General features: G+C 37.0%; 1 protein-coding gene across 6 annotated transcripts in view; it reads right to left on the reverse strand.

Annotated features, from left to right (window-relative positions):
- Positions 1 to 262: 262 nt before the first annotated feature.
- The window catches only part of LOC106096953 (triadin), a 32,458-nt gene continuing 13,579 nt past the window's right edge, over positions 263 to 19,141 (reverse strand). For 3 of the 6 annotated variants that reach the window (XM_025898697.1, XM_025898694.1, XM_025898699.1), the window contains 26 exons: positions 17,490 to 18,764; positions 17,208 to 17,336; positions 14,999 to 15,202; positions 14,855 to 14,917; positions 13,523 to 13,561; positions 13,188 to 13,247; positions 13,012 to 13,080; positions 12,864 to 12,899; positions 12,692 to 12,739; positions 12,497 to 12,550; positions 12,366 to 12,413; positions 11,982 to 12,269; positions 11,628 to 11,675; positions 11,504 to 11,539; positions 11,290 to 11,322; positions 11,070 to 11,117; positions 10,930 to 10,980; positions 10,782 to 10,829; positions 10,574 to 10,621; positions 10,423 to 10,467; positions 10,152 to 10,268; positions 10,034 to 10,069; positions 8,561 to 8,605; positions 8,440 to 8,466; positions 5,362 to 5,406; positions 263 to 4,882 (listed from right to left, as the gene is read on the reverse strand). In XM_025898697.1, coding sequence (XP_025754482.1) covers positions 4,731 to 4,882; positions 5,362 to 5,406; positions 8,440 to 8,466; positions 8,561 to 8,605; positions 10,034 to 10,069; positions 10,152 to 10,268; positions 10,423 to 10,467; positions 10,574 to 10,621; positions 10,782 to 10,829; positions 10,930 to 10,980; positions 11,070 to 11,117; positions 11,290 to 11,322; positions 11,504 to 11,539; positions 11,628 to 11,675; positions 11,982 to 12,269; positions 12,366 to 12,413; positions 12,497 to 12,550; positions 12,692 to 12,739; positions 12,864 to 12,899; positions 13,012 to 13,080; positions 13,188 to 13,247; positions 13,523 to 13,561; positions 14,855 to 14,917; positions 14,999 to 15,202; positions 17,208 to 17,336; positions 17,490 to 18,764 — 3,092 coding nt within the window. In that variant the 3' untranslated portion in view covers positions 263 to 4,730. The other 3 variants (XM_025898695.1, XM_025898696.1, XM_025898698.1) reach the window with 3 other exon arrangements.

The raw sequence follows: 19,141 nt of genomic DNA on the forward strand, positions 1-19,141 counted from the left end.
AAACGATTTATGATGTACTTAGAACTCACAGAACAGAACACATTAATCTTCAACACTGTGCTTCTTAGCAGCAGTGAACTAATAATTAACAAGAGGTGGTTTAGTGATTGTTATTTATTTATTGATAGGATGGAGACTATGAGCTGTTGCAGGGTGGGATACACCCAGAAGAGACTACAAATACGTCACAGGCCATCAGTATAACAATGTTTCTTTCTACATCAATTATTCCATATATAGCAAAGAGAGCGAGAGAGAGAAATGCCCCTCATAGATATCTTCAAAAATTTATTCAGGTTTTGACACAAAAACTGCATAGTGGTAAAAGTTTCCTACATAAGCACAGCAGACTCAGTGTTGTCCCTCCAATGATATTATTGCCTGAAATGTCAGGTATGACACTTAACTGGCTTCTGGAAAGTGACTGAGTGAATTAAACACATCTGCTTTATAGTACATGCAGCAGGTAGTTCATACTTTCTCTTAATAAAACATCATTTTCATACATATTTGATAAAGCACAAGAAAAAAAAACATCTTTAATTTAAAACAGTTTTTTGAGCAAACGTGTTAACAAATTTATTATTATCTTTGAGAACTAATGGAGTGATAAGTCTCATTAACTATTATCTACAGTATTTGTACAGCACCAGAGTGACTGCTTTTTGTGACACCGCAGTCTTACTTGTGTGTTACAAAAAAAGCAGCCTTGAATTTAAATAAATGACATTATCATGCAGAAAATAGTACAATTTGTTAACAAAATATATCCTTCCAAAACAAAACAACCTCAAACTGTATTTTGTGGAATTAGACTTTTTTAAAGAGTGTTAAACTGCACTCCAATCCCAGATGAAGTATCTACAAGAAACCCAGCTATTTTTTATTCTCCTTGGAGATCGCAGATCAATTACATGAATTTGTCTGTAGTTTCAGATAACTACCAACCAATAAAAGAATGAAAGACAAATATGACAGCAACACATCATAGTGAAATACAGTGAAGCAAAAGTGTAAGTGTTGCACTACAGCTTTTCAGAAAAAAAAACATGCATAAGAAAAAGCAGATCACTTGCTTTTAACAACACCATCCAAACGCATGTACTTAAAACATAATCAGGGACGTAGAGTAGTCAAGTTGAACTCAGCCTTACAACTGTAGGCTCACATGAATATGTATGAAGGACCTGGAGTTACATTAGATAGAGCTCTGATGTTTTTGTGTGTTCCTTCTGGTTCGTTTTCTTGTATGAGATCACGGTTTAACTCACGTTAAATTACAGTTAATAACACTTTAAAACATAATTACAGCACATAGCCACAGTTTATGCTGTAATTACTGTTTTATATGTTTTGAGGACCTTCAGAACACTGAGGCACCAGCAGACTACTGCTGATACGCCCTTCTGGAATATGATTAATCAAAACACCAGTAAAAACCACATTTTAAGGTGATAACTTACTCCAACAAACACTTACACCACCTACAATCAGTTGCAGCAGTACATTATGTCAGATCTCATTAGGCTTCTTTACCACTTCAGGACTGCTGACCTCACCCCTGGAGCGCAATACTGAAACCTCAGGGATACACTTCATTTCAGACTTGTTTATAAAATGAGAGTTTACAAAAAACCCTTACAATCAATGTTCTGTTAAACTCAGGAATAAAGAAAAATGAAATGAAATAAACTAAATAAAAACAAAGAAAAAGTCCAGAAACCAATGGGTGATGTCACACTGGCTATGTTCATCTTTTAGATTGAGTCTAAGGAAATCAAGACTGTTATTTATGTAACAATATCACAAAAATTATGGGCCTGCACCTAAAAGGGGCAGGACCTTCTTTAATGTTGCAACACACTAGTTTTAGTCAAAATGGCCACTGTGCGATCTTTGGCAGCTAATTATTGGTAAAACAAGTGATGAAAATGTTCAGTTCATATCAGTAAACGTCACTTTATTTAGAACTAACTCTTAAAAAAGAACAAGAAAAATTTCTAATTATGTTATTAAGCTGGAGGATGATTTTTTAGTTTGCAATAATTAAATAGAAGTTTTCAAGTAACTTACTTTAAACTCACCTCTAAAATTCAATTTCTCGCTAAACACAGTTTGAGGCTTTAAAAAAAGCAGTTTTAGAAAAAGTTACAATACAGTTAGGATTAGCAAGTGCAATGGTGAGTCGGCCCTACGGTTGATATCTCATAGCCGAGGGGTCTGAAAATAATTTGCTTTAAATTGAGTAATCTGTGCTGCATCATTAAAAGTGGATTTTAATGAATGGTAACAATTTCACAGTTAAAAAAATATGAATATATATTGAGTCCATTTTTATCCCCAAAGTTGTCTTTGGGTTAATGGAGAGTCTGATATCAATATGCATTGAGTCAGTTTGGTAGAAAGTCCGTAACAACACTCAAGGACAGCAGAAATGTTCTGCTGCATAGTTTGGCGTATTAGTTAGATGACTACCTTGCAAGATAGCATAGGGAAATATCTGAGTCAGTCCACAACAACAAGTAACACGAGGTTCAAAGCATCTTAACTGCTTTGAATGTGGATTATGAGGGGAACCTTGGAAAACTTTCACCCCTCTAAGAGGTCCCTGGCCCTGATAACTTCAAGAACCTCTGGTTGAGCCGCACTTCACTGCCATACCTCAAAAACAAAAACAAAAATCAAATTTAAAATAACATCTTAATAATTGATGTAGCTCAATCCACAGGGTCATAATATGTTAAAAATGCAACAATATGAGTGCTTTGCGTTGTCTTTACTCTGGCCGTGAGTGTCAAAAGCATTTTTTTAAAGCATGGACTAGCTATTAAAAACTAGTAGATTTGTGTGTCTTTAGGAACTCACTCTGTTAAAAGGTGAATGTGACAGCACAATCTGGGCAAGAGTGGGTCATATCCCAGGATTAAGCCCAGCTTAAAAACACCTTTTTTGGTTCTTTTCATCAAGTTTTCATTCAGTAAGACGGCGACAGAAATCACTGGTGATGCTCAGCAACAGTTTGGCAGTGTCAACAAGGCAGCCATGTTGCTATAAGGTACAAAACCAGAGCTATGAATGACTGAGGTAAAAAGAAATATGACAAGATCAGACTTAATAAATAAGCTGATGATTAACACAAATGACATTCATTCAGTGTAGCAGACATCACAGTGTCTCATGAGTTGGTCACATCAAAGTTGTCCCTGCCTCTGAACATGAGGAGCTGATACTTGTAAGTAATTAGAGGTCATCTGTGATAAAACACATCATTACAAGACATTTACTATCCAGGAATTGCACTTCATTTTTAAGATAAAAGCACAGCATTGCAATCTTTGGCTTTAAAAGAAAAACAAATCAAAAACAGGTTTTCTGAATTTATTACACCTAATGAGGCGCCACAAAAACATTGCTGATTTTGCTGCATACTCATTTCCTGGCCAATAAACCACCACTGGGAAGCCCACAGTCCCACATACAAGCTGCTTCAAGTTACACAGAGAACCTAGACTATTTAATAATTATTGTATATACACAAGAAAATGTATTTTAAAAAATCATATCCCCTTTTTCTTACTTAGCTTTATGTTTCATTTAAATATGTTTCTTAATTGGATGCAGGTTTATTTAATTTTGCAGCTCCAATATGTGTAATGAGACTGCATTGCATTATTGAGTTTGTATTCATACAGATATACAAATCTTTTGGGCGCCTCTTGGATGTTAGTAAATATCTATTTTTTCAGATTCTTCTATATTTTATTCATCTACTAGTCTACAGTATTTCCAATACACCACTTTAAGTGGAGTCACAAGTTAAAATGTGGCATGTAACATATTGAAATGAACCTCTACAAAAAAAAAAAAAAAACATTAGCGGTGAAAGGTAAATGGCCGACAGTTTCATGCTAGATGTGTTCATAATATGTCAAGACATATGTGTCCATCAATCACAGCATGCGCCTACGATTGATGAGGCTGATGGATGTTCAGTGACAGGGATGCTGCTCGGATCAATGTGGGAGCTCCTGGGATTTGACCCTCCAACATTTGCATTCTGTTCTATTGCAGATGCAGCAAAGCCGCAGAAACAAACACGGGGCATGGTTACAGGAACTGAAAATGCAGTTATTTATATGAAAAAATGGGAAAAAATACTTTTCAATTCAATCTTATTTTATGTAATGTATTTGCTTGGGTTTACTGACATTAACATTCAATTCAATGTAATATATTTTCCTGTTGCAAATAATCTTAGACAGTAAAACCTTGTCTTAATAGAGTATAAGTGTTTGCTTGGATATAAACTAAACTACCTTAAATTACTGTTAAATCTGATAAGGGGCATCACGGAGAGCAACACAAAAACAGTTTTATATTACATGCTAAGATGTGACCCATTTATCCCATTCTAAATTAAAAACATGCATTATATACATTATAAATACTATTTATAATTAAAATAATATTCACAAGATGGCATTTTTCTTACTGAAAATAGGTATAGTAGAGCAGCATAAGCAGAGGGTAAAATGGGCAATATTAACAGCAACCCCAGGAGCTCAACCACTAAATATTTCAATAAATTAAAGACAAAGTAAGTCTGTCCACTTTTTTCTCTCTCTCTGTGATCATCCTCTGAATGTAAAGCTAGCACAGATTCAAACATCTCCCCCTGCTGGATGGAAAGATGAAGTGCTATCAGATATATATAGAGGCTTCAGGTGGTCCTACTGCCCAGATGCCCTGGCTGCTCTCTGCTGCTCCAACATGGCTCTGAGTGCAGGAGACATCATGGTGGGGGACATGGCTGGAGTGAAAGGTCGTAAAGGGTACTGGGCATTTTTGCCCGGGACATAAACACACTGGAAGAATCTCTGTCCTGTGAAGGCAAGATGAGATGGAAAGACGTTGCTTACAATAAGATCTGTGGATAAATTTGTGCTGTGTAATTATATGATTACATAGTGTGTTCAAACCACACATAAAGCAAAGTTTCCAGACCAGAAATAGAGGTCAAGCTGTCATCACTGTTTGTGGGCACTGTATGATTTAAGTTCACTCTTATATAGGGACAGAACCAAAAATAAGACTAACTGGTAAACTCCTAAAATCTGTTTTGTTAAGAGGAAGCAGTTGTCCCATTAGCGCTAAGGCGTTAACATTTCTGGGTTACAAAATGGTCCAAAAACACCCAGTGATGTGACGCACAAGTTCACTTCACAATGGGTTTGAACACAGCCTTAGTGGTGGTCTTGATTAGAAACACCCACACCCGCCTATATCCTTCTCCATACGCAAATATTAATATCCGCCACTGTCAATGAAATAAGAACCTGAATAAATTTCACCAAGTCTTACCAGGTTTCTTCTTTTCTGTAATATTTTCTTCTTTCTTGAGCTCTTCTGCATGCAATAAAAATAAAACTTAATGAGAATATGAGATTGTGCTTCACACTGAGAGAGAAAGAAAACAGAGGATAAGTTTCTACATGCATGAAAGGAGAGAAAGGATAAAAGACAGGCTGGGTTTCGCTCTTTAAACACAGTGATGTTCTTTTGCTTGTTTCTGCTGCTTCAGTCTCTTGTTAAAGTCAAACTAAAATTAAAATTTAGTTGGCAAAGCGACCACTTATCGCTACTTGTCATTTGCAAATAAAAATACATTTAAATGTAATTTTTCTGCAACAACCACATCACCCTGCATAATTGTTTAAACCTAATAAAAGCCACTCAGCAGGTGTTGAAATAACACGCCTGAAGAGTGGTGCTCAACAAAGAGTAGCCTTGTTGCTGCTGAGTGTTGCAAAGGGAAAGCACCTTCTCATTCCCAGGATGCCAAGCACTGCTGTCCACAACAAACCGCTGGCCTCTCCATATTCTATACAGAGAGACTGGTCTGTCACCTGAACAGCCATTGATGGGCAATTGTAAAGCACATGTAACTAGATATGCAGCATGTGCAGGTTTAATTTTGTGATGAGGCTTTTCATAAACCTAACCAAAAGGAGTTTAGTGACTCAAAGCAAAATAAAAAAGTGACTGAAGAATAAATAAATCATCAACTAAAAAACAAGTAAAACAAATGTGATAGAAACCAAAGTTTATTGGCTGACAAACGTCTGAGTTGTAGCTCTCTAAAAGGGGACCATTAACAGCATTTAACACCCAATAATGAGAATTTATTGCAGCAAGCTACACAGTAAACACATCTATCAACATTATATCTAGTTCATAGTGAACCACAGAACTTACAGATTGAAGTCTCTTAGAAATCCTTGGTAGTGAAATGTGACGTCAAAGTCACCACTCAGAGACACAGTTCACAGAAATGAAAACATTTGGCAAAGGCAAGTCTATGAACACCAGGAAGGATATTTAACTCACATCCATTTGTTTACTCATGTTGTTGCTTTAATTGCTAGTTATAAAGGTTGTTTTTCTTCTTGCTTTACTGTTAGTTTATGTTTCCATTAGTGCGTCGTGACTTTGTTAAGTTAGATGTGAGATTTAACTTAGATTTAACTTAAATGTAACAATGTGTACATGTATTTCCCTGCTAAATAAAATGCAAGTAACTTAAATGAAATGAAATGAAATCCTCCAAAAGAGATTGATTTCTTTTGGAATTCAGTCATGCATAAAACAAACCATACAACACAAATACTGGCTAGTATTGTCTGTATAAAACGATTCCGGTTTGCTTGTTTTAAGTGAAATGAAGAAACCAAAATCAAAGTAAACCTCTGAACTTCAGTCTGAACCAAAGAAACTATTTTTCATCACACCTGAAGAAACAGGCACTGCTGTGTCAGACGGTAGCAAAGTGTGAAGTTAAACAGGGCAGTGGGGGAGTGTTTGTAATCCACTGGATGATTCAATAAGAACGGAACACTAATAACCCAATTTAATGGGTTTTGGTTCATGGATTTAATCAATCCGCCTAAATATAAAATTGTTGCCATATTCATCAAAGGCCATAATCTCTTTCAATAATTCAAGGCGGCTCAAAAGGCTTGTAATCTTGTCCCAATCAGCTCATCTCATTAAATTCTAATCACTTGTGATCCTAATGTCATTAAAGCCTTCGTCCTTTCATACTGAATTATCCATGGGAAAGATGGTGAAAATGTACAGAATACCTCAGGCCTTACAGGAAGCTGTTTTCTCATTTTCTATTGACAACAAGCATATGATACACAACATAAATGACAGAAAACGAAACGATTCATAGCACCACTGTGTTTCTTTGAAATACTTCAACATGTTTATCCAGTAAGTCAAGAAGCTTTATTAGTTCAGCCAACTTCATATACTGTAGTTTACACTGATGCTGGGAACTTAAATTTAAAGGCATTATGAGGAAATTGATACATTCTGAGAGTTAATTTATACATTTGTCGATTTAGGTATTGATCAGGATTGTGCGAGTGCATGTGGGGATGTACAGACTCTTTGTTTGTGAAGGGGCAGCTTATTCTAATTTCTATCACCCTCCTGAACATTATCATCGCTACATGATGCAAAATAGCTCCCAACAATCTTTGCTGTCAACAATAAAATTGGCAATCTAAACTCATTCTGCCAGATATGGCAATATAGGTATCATTGTATGAGGGAAAAAATATGTATCTAGTAAAACAAGGAATTGAGGTTGAAATACATTCCCGCTCCTTTTACCCAGAATTTCAAAAGTATACTGAAGAACAAAATGTTTTGATAGTAGATAGTAGTAGATAGCCTTTTATTTTTGTCTATATTATTATTACATGTAACAATATCTACCTATTCCTTGTGAGAAAAGAAAAAGTTAATTTCCCCGATGCATTCAGTCAGGTTAACAAGCAAGATGACAGAGAGGAGGGTGTTTACATTGCGGAAGTATTCATATAATTTTGTGCCTAGATGATAACTATCTGCCAGCTTTGAAAGAGCGTAGCTTCACATTTAGGACAAGCACAGGGAAGGTAAGTATGGCTGATGAGGAGGAGAATGATCCAAAACCACAACGTCTAGATTTTACCAAAAATTGTCAGTGCAAGGGAAATTAACAAGCGTGTTGCTTAATACATTGTTGATATGGAGTATTGAGTTGTCCATATCAACTCAGTAGGTAGGCTCCGCCCCTCTGAACTAAACTAAAACCAAAAGCTAATTCTAAAGAACTCCAAAGTATTAATTTCCACTAATGCTGATAATATAACAGATTACTCTTTTAATTGAAATAAAACTGACCTCTAAACTAGTAGAGGTCATATCAGTAACCAAAAGAGAACCAGTCTCTAATCAGCAGTACTAATAAAGCCTCTTGAATGAAGCACGTTGCAATGAAATTAAACTTCTGGAAACACAAATAATTCTAATAAGTGTCAACACTCTCTATGGTGACTGGAGATTATTTACTCTGCATATAGAAAACTTTCATGCATGAGTACTTACCAGTTTTTGATGCTTGTTTCTCTTTTTCTATAATTTGCGAAGGGAGAAAGGAGCAGCTGAGCCTTGTGAAATATACACAGCACTCATTAGATTCACTTCTAATTCTGCTCTAAATCCATACCTTGAGACTCTTTGACAGATTTCTTTTCAGCCTTCTCTGCTTGGCCTGTGAGAGGAGAGACAGCCCTATTACAGCCTGCCAAATAACTCTCTGTAATTGTGGTGTAAATTCAATATTCTTGCAATATTATTCCCTTCTCGGTGTAATACAGCTTGACGTGTCTCTAATTAGAACTTTATCATGCATAAAACAGCCCATTTTATTCACATAATCTGCATCTCAGAAAGGGGCGATTTTCCCTGAAAAATGCCAGTCGAGAACATGAGTATGTTTCAAACACATCTAATTTGCTGTAGATGGTTTTACAAGGGTACAAACATCTACGCTTGCACCTTCTCTTCCTGTGTTTCACTTGATCAGTTTAGCTTCTGAGAAACATGGATGGACATGAATACTAACAGTGAATGTGAACATTAGACTCTTGCAGATTGAGGCATGACTGCAGTTTAGACCTTCTTCATTTCCATCCTCTAATTAAAAGACATTTTTCAGAGATGTTTTACTCTCAGCATGAATTCCACCATAGTTAATTTGCCTTCCAATTTATCAAAAGGGTATACATTCAGACTGGTTATAAGACTCAAATTTAAAGAACACAACTTCTACAGAGCTGAAAGTAAAGGCAAGAAAGACAGCTTGTTAGATTTTCCTGTTTTTAACAAGGTAACAAAGATGGCTTGAAATAGCTGAGGGCGACTTTAAGGATTTTTGGATGTATCTCAGTGGTCTCCAGAGACTAAAAGATGAATCCTGCTGGCTTTCAAATCCCCTGTTTTGTCACTTTGTGCAACCAACAGGTCAAAGTCCTAACTTTCCCACTAATTTTGGAAGTCCTTTGACTTTTCCTTCAGGAAAAGCATAAGGTAGACATATTTGTTTCTGAGAGCTGTCTCTTTTAGATTTTCAGTTCAATTGAATGTTATTTAGACCACCAAATACAAGCAACAGTCATCTCAAGACAATTAAATTATTTTTATAATCATAAACATAAACTAAAACATGTATTTTTTATCAGAAAAACTAGTTTGCCCAATTCTTTATTATGTGGCTAAATAACTGTACATCTAATGATAATAAATAAAAATAATCTAGTTTTAGCTGAATATACACAATGAGTTCTGGTAGATTATGCTCTAGCATTAGGACACTGGCACAGTGCAGTACTAATATCGTACTCCAAGAAATAACAATCATATTTTAGACAGTGGTAAAGTCTACATCTGGAGATCAGAGGTGGTGGTGCGGTAAATCTGACCTGTAAGGTTGAGTATTGAAAATTAATTTAAAATTTGGGAGAGAGGGAGAAGGGACGGAAATGCTGTGCAGTCCCACAAGCGGGACCCCGGTCACTAGTAGCATGTTAGCATACTAATGGGTTAAAAGCACTATTGTGCAGTCTCAAAGTGCTGCTAGCATGCTGTAAATAAGCTAAGCTTTGGGGAAAATTATTGCCACATTAAAATATAAACTTACTTTTCTTTGCTGCCAATAATTTTGATCTTGTCTTGGCTACAGATACAAAAAAATAGTAAAGAACTACAAGTTTTAGGAACGGTAGATATTTTGGGGCCCGCATGAAAGACACACAGACCTGGTTCAGATGAAGATCTGGCAGGTTTCTCCTCGTGGGCCTCAGAGGTTACATTTGCCCTCCGGCCAATGTCAAGTCTCGGTCTCAGTCTGAGTGGCTGTGGACGTGGTTCTGGATCTGTTTGATATGAATTTGAACTGAACCAAATCATCTTAATAAACAGAAATTATATTGCAGGGGTGAAATTGGGCTAAAGTTGATGATCAAAAACAGATCTTCAACCGAGAAGAAAATCTAATTTTCATGAACTCATGCATGGTCTGAGTTTTACCTGTCTTAGCTGTCGACGCCTTCACTTTGCTCCTGATAGGTGCCACTTTTGAGGGGAGCAGAAACAATTAGTTCCCAATCATCTTTCATGTCGGTGACAGGAATTATGATTGGCTTTATATAGATTAATGAATGTTAGTGAGTGCCGTTACCTGTCTTTTCAGAGGCTGCTTTCCTCTTCTGTCGTTCAGCCGCAGGCGCTGACGTAATGAGGAAAAACTCATGATTAGCAGCCTGAATAATTTGTTTTCTCAGTCAACTATTAACTCCTACATCACATGAAAGAGAAATGTGTTGGACTGCATTTGATTTTTTAAATATTATAAATTTGATGAGATCCTAACGTCTAATCATGTTTACCTTTCTTAGGAGCTGCAGCACTTTTAGCTTTATGTTTTGCAGATGGATCTATGCAAACAAATTGGAACAAAATACAACAGAATTAAATATATACTGTTTAATTCTCATCGTTTATATGTCTCAATAATAACAATAAAGGATATTTTACCTTTTTTTGTCCCTGCATCAGTTCTGATTTTCTCTTTTTTAGCAGCTGCCACTGTAGTAACAAACACATAATAAGAACATTACACTTTTAAAGGCAATCAAAATGCACTAGAAAGTATAGATCCATAGATACCAGATCACCTTTCTTTGCGGTGTCTACTTTGGTTTTCTCTTCCAAAACAGCAGCGTCTAGTATTGAAAAAATACATGAATTTATGGTGTCCGTTTCTTGGAAAAAGGTTTAAATATATATGAATATTTACAACAAAGCACAGCTATAATTACTGTGTGTATTACTTCTGACAATGTGAAGTGTGTACCAGTGGAAACACCAAATTATCCAGCTGTATACATGAATTACCTTTCTTTGTTTTCCCTTTGGCTGCTCCTGGCTCTGAGGGGATAATTGCAGTGAAATGCCCATGCCAAGTTAATTTTCTTTAATTAATGCATTCATATAGCGCACAGTGTCATTGTACATCATCGTTATGTGCTGCAGCTGTCGTTTGTTACAGCAAATATTCTAGTTAGCTGGCAAATTAAGTGTTTAGTGGATGTGGAGAGGGCTACAGTACCTTTGTCTGAATCAGCAGCCTTTGTTGTCTTTTTTGCTAAAAATGACAAGACATTAATTATTGTTCACTGATGTAATTATGATAAACAAAACTTTCCACAAGAGTTTAACTTCTTAGTTTGTACCTTTCTTTGTGGAGACAGCAATCACGTCCTCCTCAGCAGCCTCTGGTTCTTAAAAACAGTTGTAGGTTTATTTACTATGTAGCACAGTTTTAATTATATTAAAGTTTCACAGAAAAATGTAAGATTTTCAGGATAGTGTGGCTTTTTTTCAAGTGAAATGTATTTATGTATTCATTTATTTATCACACCTTATTCAAATATTTACTTATCAGCAACATATCAGGTAAGTAGAAAAAAAATCAGTGTTTTCAAATATTTTTAAATGAATACATGTAAAGCAAGAAAGAACAAGAAAACAAGAAAACTAAAATAAGAAGCAACGATTTTAAAAGAAGAACGAAATATCCTTCTCACCTTGAACCGGAGCTTCAGCAGGCTGAGCTTCAACAGCTGGAGTCGGGACCTCAGGTTGGGCAGGAGCTTTTTCTTCTTCTTCTTCTGCAGCTTCTGGCTGTACAGGCTGGAGCGGTTGAACTGGATCTGGTGGAGGCGGCATCACAGGCTGAAGTGGTGGCTGATATGGTTGATACTGTGCGTACAGTGGATGCATTGGTGGTGGCGGAGGCTGCTGCTGATAAACGCCCTGTGTCTGTGGGGCTCCGGGATGGACAGGGTGGGCGGTCAGTACAGGAGCAGAGGGAGCTGCAAACAAAAACAAATACGCCTTTAACCTTACAGCAGAAGTCATTAAGCAACGGTGATTTAACAGTGACTGCAAACAGTAGCAAAAGTAAATACCTGACATGGTGGGAGGAGGGTAAGGATTGTCTGTGACTATGTGATGAACTGCAAGATAAAAAGCCGACTTTAAGCTTTAATTCAGCCTATATAACAACATTTCAGTGCAGTGTGGAGATCCTTCTACTTACCATACCATCCAGGTGGGGACGGGCAATAGACTGGTGCAGGTCTGCAAGGCCCAACTGCAACAAAATCAACGTACATTTGGATTATTTATATAATCCAAAGCAACAATTTACTGCAATAATAAACAAACCAAGTCATATTCTTATTTTCATATTTTGGTATAAATGTTCTTTACAACAAATATGAACGTTTTATACCTTCTTGTCCAGAGTCTGTGACCTGTTCTTGCTTTTTGGTCTCTGTCTCTGTGAATAAAGAAGATCACAATGAAAAAAAAAACAGTTTTATAAATACAGTAATATAATTTGTTCTACTTTTGGGATACAGTGATCATGAATATGAAATATTTGCGGGGAAGTAATTGCTTACTTGCTTTGGAAGCCTTGGGTTTATCTACTTTCTTGGCTTTTTGGAATTGAAAAGGTAGAAATATTTAAAATTATAACATATATGTGAAAAAGTAATTCTCTCCTGATTCACATTAACACCAGTTTATGTATGTATTAAATCTTAGTACCTTTCAGAAAAGGAGGAAATCTTCGGATCTTTGCTATTTTCGGAGGCAGACCAGTCATTCTGGGAAGAGCTGATTATGACATGACTGTTTTTATTACAATCTCACAATAAAGGCAAACAATAATAAGCACATCACTTTAAAGATCAAATTCATATAAACATAACAATCAGTGCTACCTGTCCGTTTGGGCTTCTCAGCTGTCTTTAAAGCCTTTACAGTCCTCACAGTTTCCCGATCTGAAAATGAACATAAAGGATAAATAAAGCAAATTGATAAATTATCTTTGAATCAAAAAGCTTAATTAAAGTTACAACTTCATATCCAAGTCATGCAAATTATTCTAATTTTACACGATGAGATAATATTGTTCCCTGAATTATTCACCTGTAGAGCTTATGGGAGGTTACTGTGAAACATAATAATGACTTAAACTTTGTCTCTGGGGAGTTTTGCAGGTAATGTCAGTGAGTATATCTTAAATAGAAACGTTTTATTTGTTTTTTACCATTACCTTTTCTCCTTCTCACAGCAGAAACTCTCTTGGGAGCATCTGAAAATATAAACAAAGCTAAAGCTACAAACTGGAGGAGGAACACAGAGGCTTGTGAAAAGTCACGTATTTATGACACTGCATGCAGCACACAACATGATGCATATCTGCATATGTAGTACAGGTTTATATTCTACCATAATCAACATTTATCAACTAAAACTTAAAAATGTTGATTAAAGTGGAAGAATCAAACAAAAATGAGTATAATGTCTACCCTTATTGCATTGTTTTTATGACACAATGCGATAAGATGTGATATTATCACCACGTCCTCCATCGAAATAATGTATTATTTATACAGTAGAGTTGTTTTTACTAATGCACCTGACTGTGAGGTAAGAAAAACGAGGTGACTCCAGCTCAAATCTCATATGGGATCACTTTTAAGTTTTACCTTGACTTGCATTTTTATTTTCTTTGTCACACAAGGTTTTTTTCTTGTTGCTTTAAAAAAAACCCAATCCACTTGGTTGAGACACAAAGACTACTTGGTCAGGATCAGAGAAGGAATTATTAAATACACGATCTAAATGTTAAACATGTTTTGGGTCCAAGTTACACCTGATTTCATATGAGCAGCATCACATATTCTACATTCACTCTGTTGCACCATCTTTACATTAAAATTTAACTACAGCTTGCACAAAGAACATATTCAGTTTTTATCTTGGGGAGAACAGTGATGGTGTAATATGATACAATATGAGCTTTAAATCCTCAACAGAAAAAAAAACAAGCATTTCATTGAAATGATACATGGGATTTTTTCTGCTTTTAAGACAAAAAAATACCTTTTAGTAGACACGAACGGTAGAGCCTGATCCAGAGCCACTTTTAAGTTTTAGTTTCATAAGCTTTTATTATCTTTTTCACTCAAAGTTTTGATTTTGTTTGCATCAGAAACAGTTAGAAAGTTAGAAAACTCAATTTGTTTTTTTGGTGTCAAATGAATTAAAACTTGCACAAATAATCGATACAATTGCTGCCTGTAGGAAAATAAAAGAAGTCTAGATACAATGCAATCGCATAAGATAAAACATGTGCTAAATGTTTTCTCACCAGGGTTATTTTTTTTAATCTATTCCCATATACTGTTATTAGATAATACAGTTTTCACCTCATTAAAATTGCTTCTTTTATATGAAATATACTTCAACATTTATTTCACTTAAAACCCTTAGCTACTTTTAAAAGAACAGTACTTAATACTTTAAATTCAGCCATAAAGTCTTTCACTGACACTGTGTTATAAGAAAAATGTACAGCAGACGTTATGAAACCATCACAGACCTTTTGCCTTAGCAGTCTTAGTGGGAGACTCTTTGGTCTTTGCAGAGTGCATACAGGGACACACTGGAATCACAAAGCATAAGATTAATGTTGCCCTGATAAATAGATATGAAAAAGCACTTATAATTCTCCTCAGGTTCTGACCTGTGGGTTCCGTCTTTGGTGCTGCCTCCTCTGGTCCAGGAACAGGTTTGATCACATCCACCGATGCTTTCTCATCCTCATCTTCGTCTTCATCGTACTCCTCTTTCTTGTCTTCCTGTTCATCTACAGATTTGTCGGGTTTAGAAATTGGCTCTTCATCTTTGCCCTCATCCTTCTCCTCCGGAGCTGCAGGCCGGGTGGTGCCTGTAAAAGCAGAAAGTGGCTCTATTATAGAATTGATTGATTGATTGATAGTACTTTATTCATCCCGAGGGAAACTGGGTTAAGGCTGCCAGCCGTGCCAGCGCCATCTTACCCTTCCGACCATACATACATTACACAGCATCACATGGGGAAGACAGGTCAGAGAGGTATAACAATGGAAAATGCACAACATGAGGAAAGACGAGGAGAAAAAAAGAACTCCCCCCAGACTGAGCTCCAACAGAGAGATCAGTTTGAGAACAGAAAAAAACACCTCAGCACATGAATCATCACATCTCACAACATAGAAGACATAAGCTTCGAAGGCGTTTGGAGGGGGTGGGGGGGATGAGTGTAGGTCTGTGTCAGTGTACATGCGTATGTGTGTATGTGTGTGTGTGTGTGTGTGTGTGTGTGTGTGTTCCGTGTTCAACTGAGAGAAAGTGTCCCTTCACCCGGTTAAGCAGAAGTCAACAATCTTCGATCAATGCGGATGGCCTTGAAGGAGGGACAAAGAGTTCTGATAACAATCCTGTTATCATGGAGAATTTTGTGGTTCTGGTCAGCTTCGACCTTTGCAAGCCTTCAGCTGGCGCCAGTGGGATAGCCGCATGAGTGAAGATGGTGAATGTTTGGGTTTAGTGCGAACAAACGCATCCAATTTTTACAGTTGGTCTAATGTCTATCACTGGTCACCAATTCTCTCAATTCCTGTTGTTCTTATCCATATTGAGTTCAAAACACAATCTGAGTGCTCACAGTCCTGCCTATCGTCTATCATGTTGGCCAGTCTTATGGGATTTTGAACAGCTGTAGCCGCTTCTTGTTCTTTGATAAGCCAGGTCCGAGCCATCTCCAATCAGCCAGAACTCTGTTATCGTGGTTCCGAATTGGTAGATGTCGTTCAATGTCCTCCATCGAGAATGTCGCCAGACACACGACGCAACCGACCATCGAGTATCCGGCAGCAAACGTCAGAACAATTGGGCTCTCCCAAGCCCAGGAAGGTGTCAATTCTGTTACAGGACCCGTTGATCAAATCCATAATACTTTAGGTTCTAGAGAACAAGACTGAGAAACTCTTTGAGGGTTAGAGGCGAGACTATACAAAAGACACGAGAAGCCAAGCAGGAAAGGTAAGGGAGAGCGAGAGGGAGAAGGAGAAAAGTGCGACCACCTCCGTCAAGAGCCAAGAGAGTTTGGCTCTCTTGGCTCACAATCATGTCACACAACAAGGAAAAAAACGACAGGATTTGAGGTTTTCTACTTTGTTAAGGGCAACAAAACAATTAAAGAAATTTGAGCAGGATTGACTCTTGACTTTCAGGAGCAATATGTGTGATGAAATAAAATAAGCTACAGTCAATTTAAATTTACCACCTTCTACAGAGATCCAATGATATTTCAGTGTTTTTGGTAAGCTGTAAATTGGCCTCTCAATCTTTCCACTCTTGCATATTTTTTAAGGTGGACAAGCACCTGATAGTGTTCCCTGCTTAGGGCAGAAATAAATGTACAATGGTAAAATATTGAAATAAAATAGATGCTTTTTATTGCCTACAAAAGGTAAACTATTAACATTATTTGTAGAAGTAATTGCAAAAGAATTTGAAAAATTAATGATAAATAAAATTTACTGGCCATATAATCTCAATATGACACACATAGCTTTGATGCTTTTGAATCCAGCTGATCTGATGTGTTTCTCTAAGTTTGACTGACCTGTAGGTGGCAGTGTGAAGTCACAGATTTCACAGTCACACATGACATACTGCCCACTCTTTAATAAATATGTTGTTGTTGCTTATTATTTGCTTATTATTTGTTTTATTTGCATCTCCTAAAATAAGATGCTACATTTTTTAATTATTATAATTATTGTTGCCTTCTATTCCTACTATAAGTAATACATATATTTCTGTTTCATTGCACATTAACAGGTTTTAGAAACAATGTTGAACACCTTTATGAATCCTATGCACCACAATAGCTGTTTGATACAAACCTGTTTCTTTTGTTTCTGTGTCTTCAGTCTTCCCTTCATCTTCAGCCTCTTCGAGCTCATCCCCTTCTTCATGGTCTTCATCAGTCTTTGCTGCCTCCTCCTGGACAGTAAATGTTCCTGCAGCAGCAGCTGTAAGAACAGAGAACACAATATAATATGACAACTGTGTATTTAAAGCATGAAATATGAAAAATAACCTTTCTTGTGCTGCTTCTAGCTCATTTTTGTCCATCCTTCTTGTGTTTATAAGAACTAAATGTAAAAAATAAAGTTGTAGAATACCTGCCATCAAGATTTCACCAACACCATCATCTTCTTCATCTTCATCCTCGTCTTCTTCATCCTCCTCATCCAAAGAGCTTGTATCAACATCCTTATCATCAGTTGTGTCAGAAGAGTCACTCAGGATTATTTCTCCAGTGGAGTCCTCATCCGTATCAAAGGAAATGTCATCCTCATCATCTTCATCACCTAAGACTCCGCTGTCTGTGCTCGCAAAGGGAGGAATGCCAGCTTCCTCCTCCTCTTCCTCTTTGTCATCATCAGGGATGCCCTCTTTAGTGACATCAGGTTTGTCTTGAGCATCTTTGTGTTTAAGGTCTTCAAGGATATCTTTGTCAAAGTCCAGGTCAAGGTCATCATCTTTACGGTCTTCCTCATCATCTTCATCATCTGCAAAGTGTTCAGAGGATGCAACAGAGATGTCCTCATCTGATTGGTCCAGCTCATCATCATCTTCCTCCTCGTCTGTGTCTACAGCTTTTATGTCTTCTTCCAAGTCTTCATCTTCAGCAGGAAGAGGAGAAAGATCTTCATCCTCTGCCAGTTTGTGATCAATATCTTCCTCATCCTCACTACCAGCTACAATAGGAGGAAGATCCAGGTCATCGCTAGTGTCTTCTGCAATGACATCATCGCTATCAGTAACACCCTCAGCTAGTCTATCATCTTCATCATCTTCTTCATCATCCTCCAGCTCATCCTCCCCCTCTTCCTCTTCACTGGAAAGAAGTTCATCGTCACTGGTTTCATCTTCATCATGTTCTTCTTCATCTTTTTCATCATCTTCATCGGGTAAAGTTACCTCTTCGTCACTGTCTGTCACCCCAACAGGAATATCGGACTCAGAATCAGGAGATACAGCCGACTCTTCATCCTCAGAAGTGGAAATGGGTTCAGGAGAAACTTCATCATCATCCTCCTCTTCCTCATCCTCCAGTTCTTCGCCTTCCTGCTCTTCATCTCCTTCTGCCTCTTCCTCCAGCCCCTCCTCCTCCTCCCCCTCTTCCTCCTCCTCCTCATCTACTTCTTCTTCCTCCTCATATTCCTCCTCTTCATCATATTCATCTCCATACTCCTCATCATACTCCTCCTCTTCCTCATATTCATCTCCATACTCCTCCTCCTCTTCCTCATATTCCTCTTCTTCCTCCTCCTCTTCGCCCTCCCCAGCCTCCTCTCCTTCATCCCCTTCTTCTCCCTCTGCCTCTCCCTCCCCCTCTTCATCCTCCAGAACTTCAGCCATTGGTGGTTGCTTTTGTGCTTGCATTCCTATGACTGTAAAAAATAAAATGGGTTATTCAAATTAACAGAGCAGTAAAAACAATTTAAAAATCCTGCAATTTCTCTTTGAATAATATTGTATTAAGACCAAAATGGTAAAACTCAACTGTCACACTTACCAGAGTGACCCACTGGGATGCTGTATTTTCACTACATATTACTATGGATTCATGATAACTATGACGTTGCTATACTGACAAAAAGTGGTGATGGTTAAAATGAGTCTATTAAAATAACAATGTTAAAAATAATAATAATTTTTTAAAAGTCACATATATTAATTTTGTACACAAACTATCATAAAGCTTAAACAACTATTGTTATAGTTTTGTATATTCTCATAAGTTTTTATTTTTGCTTTACTTTTTATT

Source organism: Oreochromis niloticus, linkage group LG15 (assembly GCF_001858045.2).
Source record: "Oreochromis niloticus isolate F11D_XX linkage group LG15, O_niloticus_UMD_NMBU, whole genome shotgun sequence".
Lineage (NCBI taxonomy): Eukaryota > Metazoa > Chordata > Actinopteri > Cichliformes > Cichlidae > Oreochromis > Oreochromis niloticus.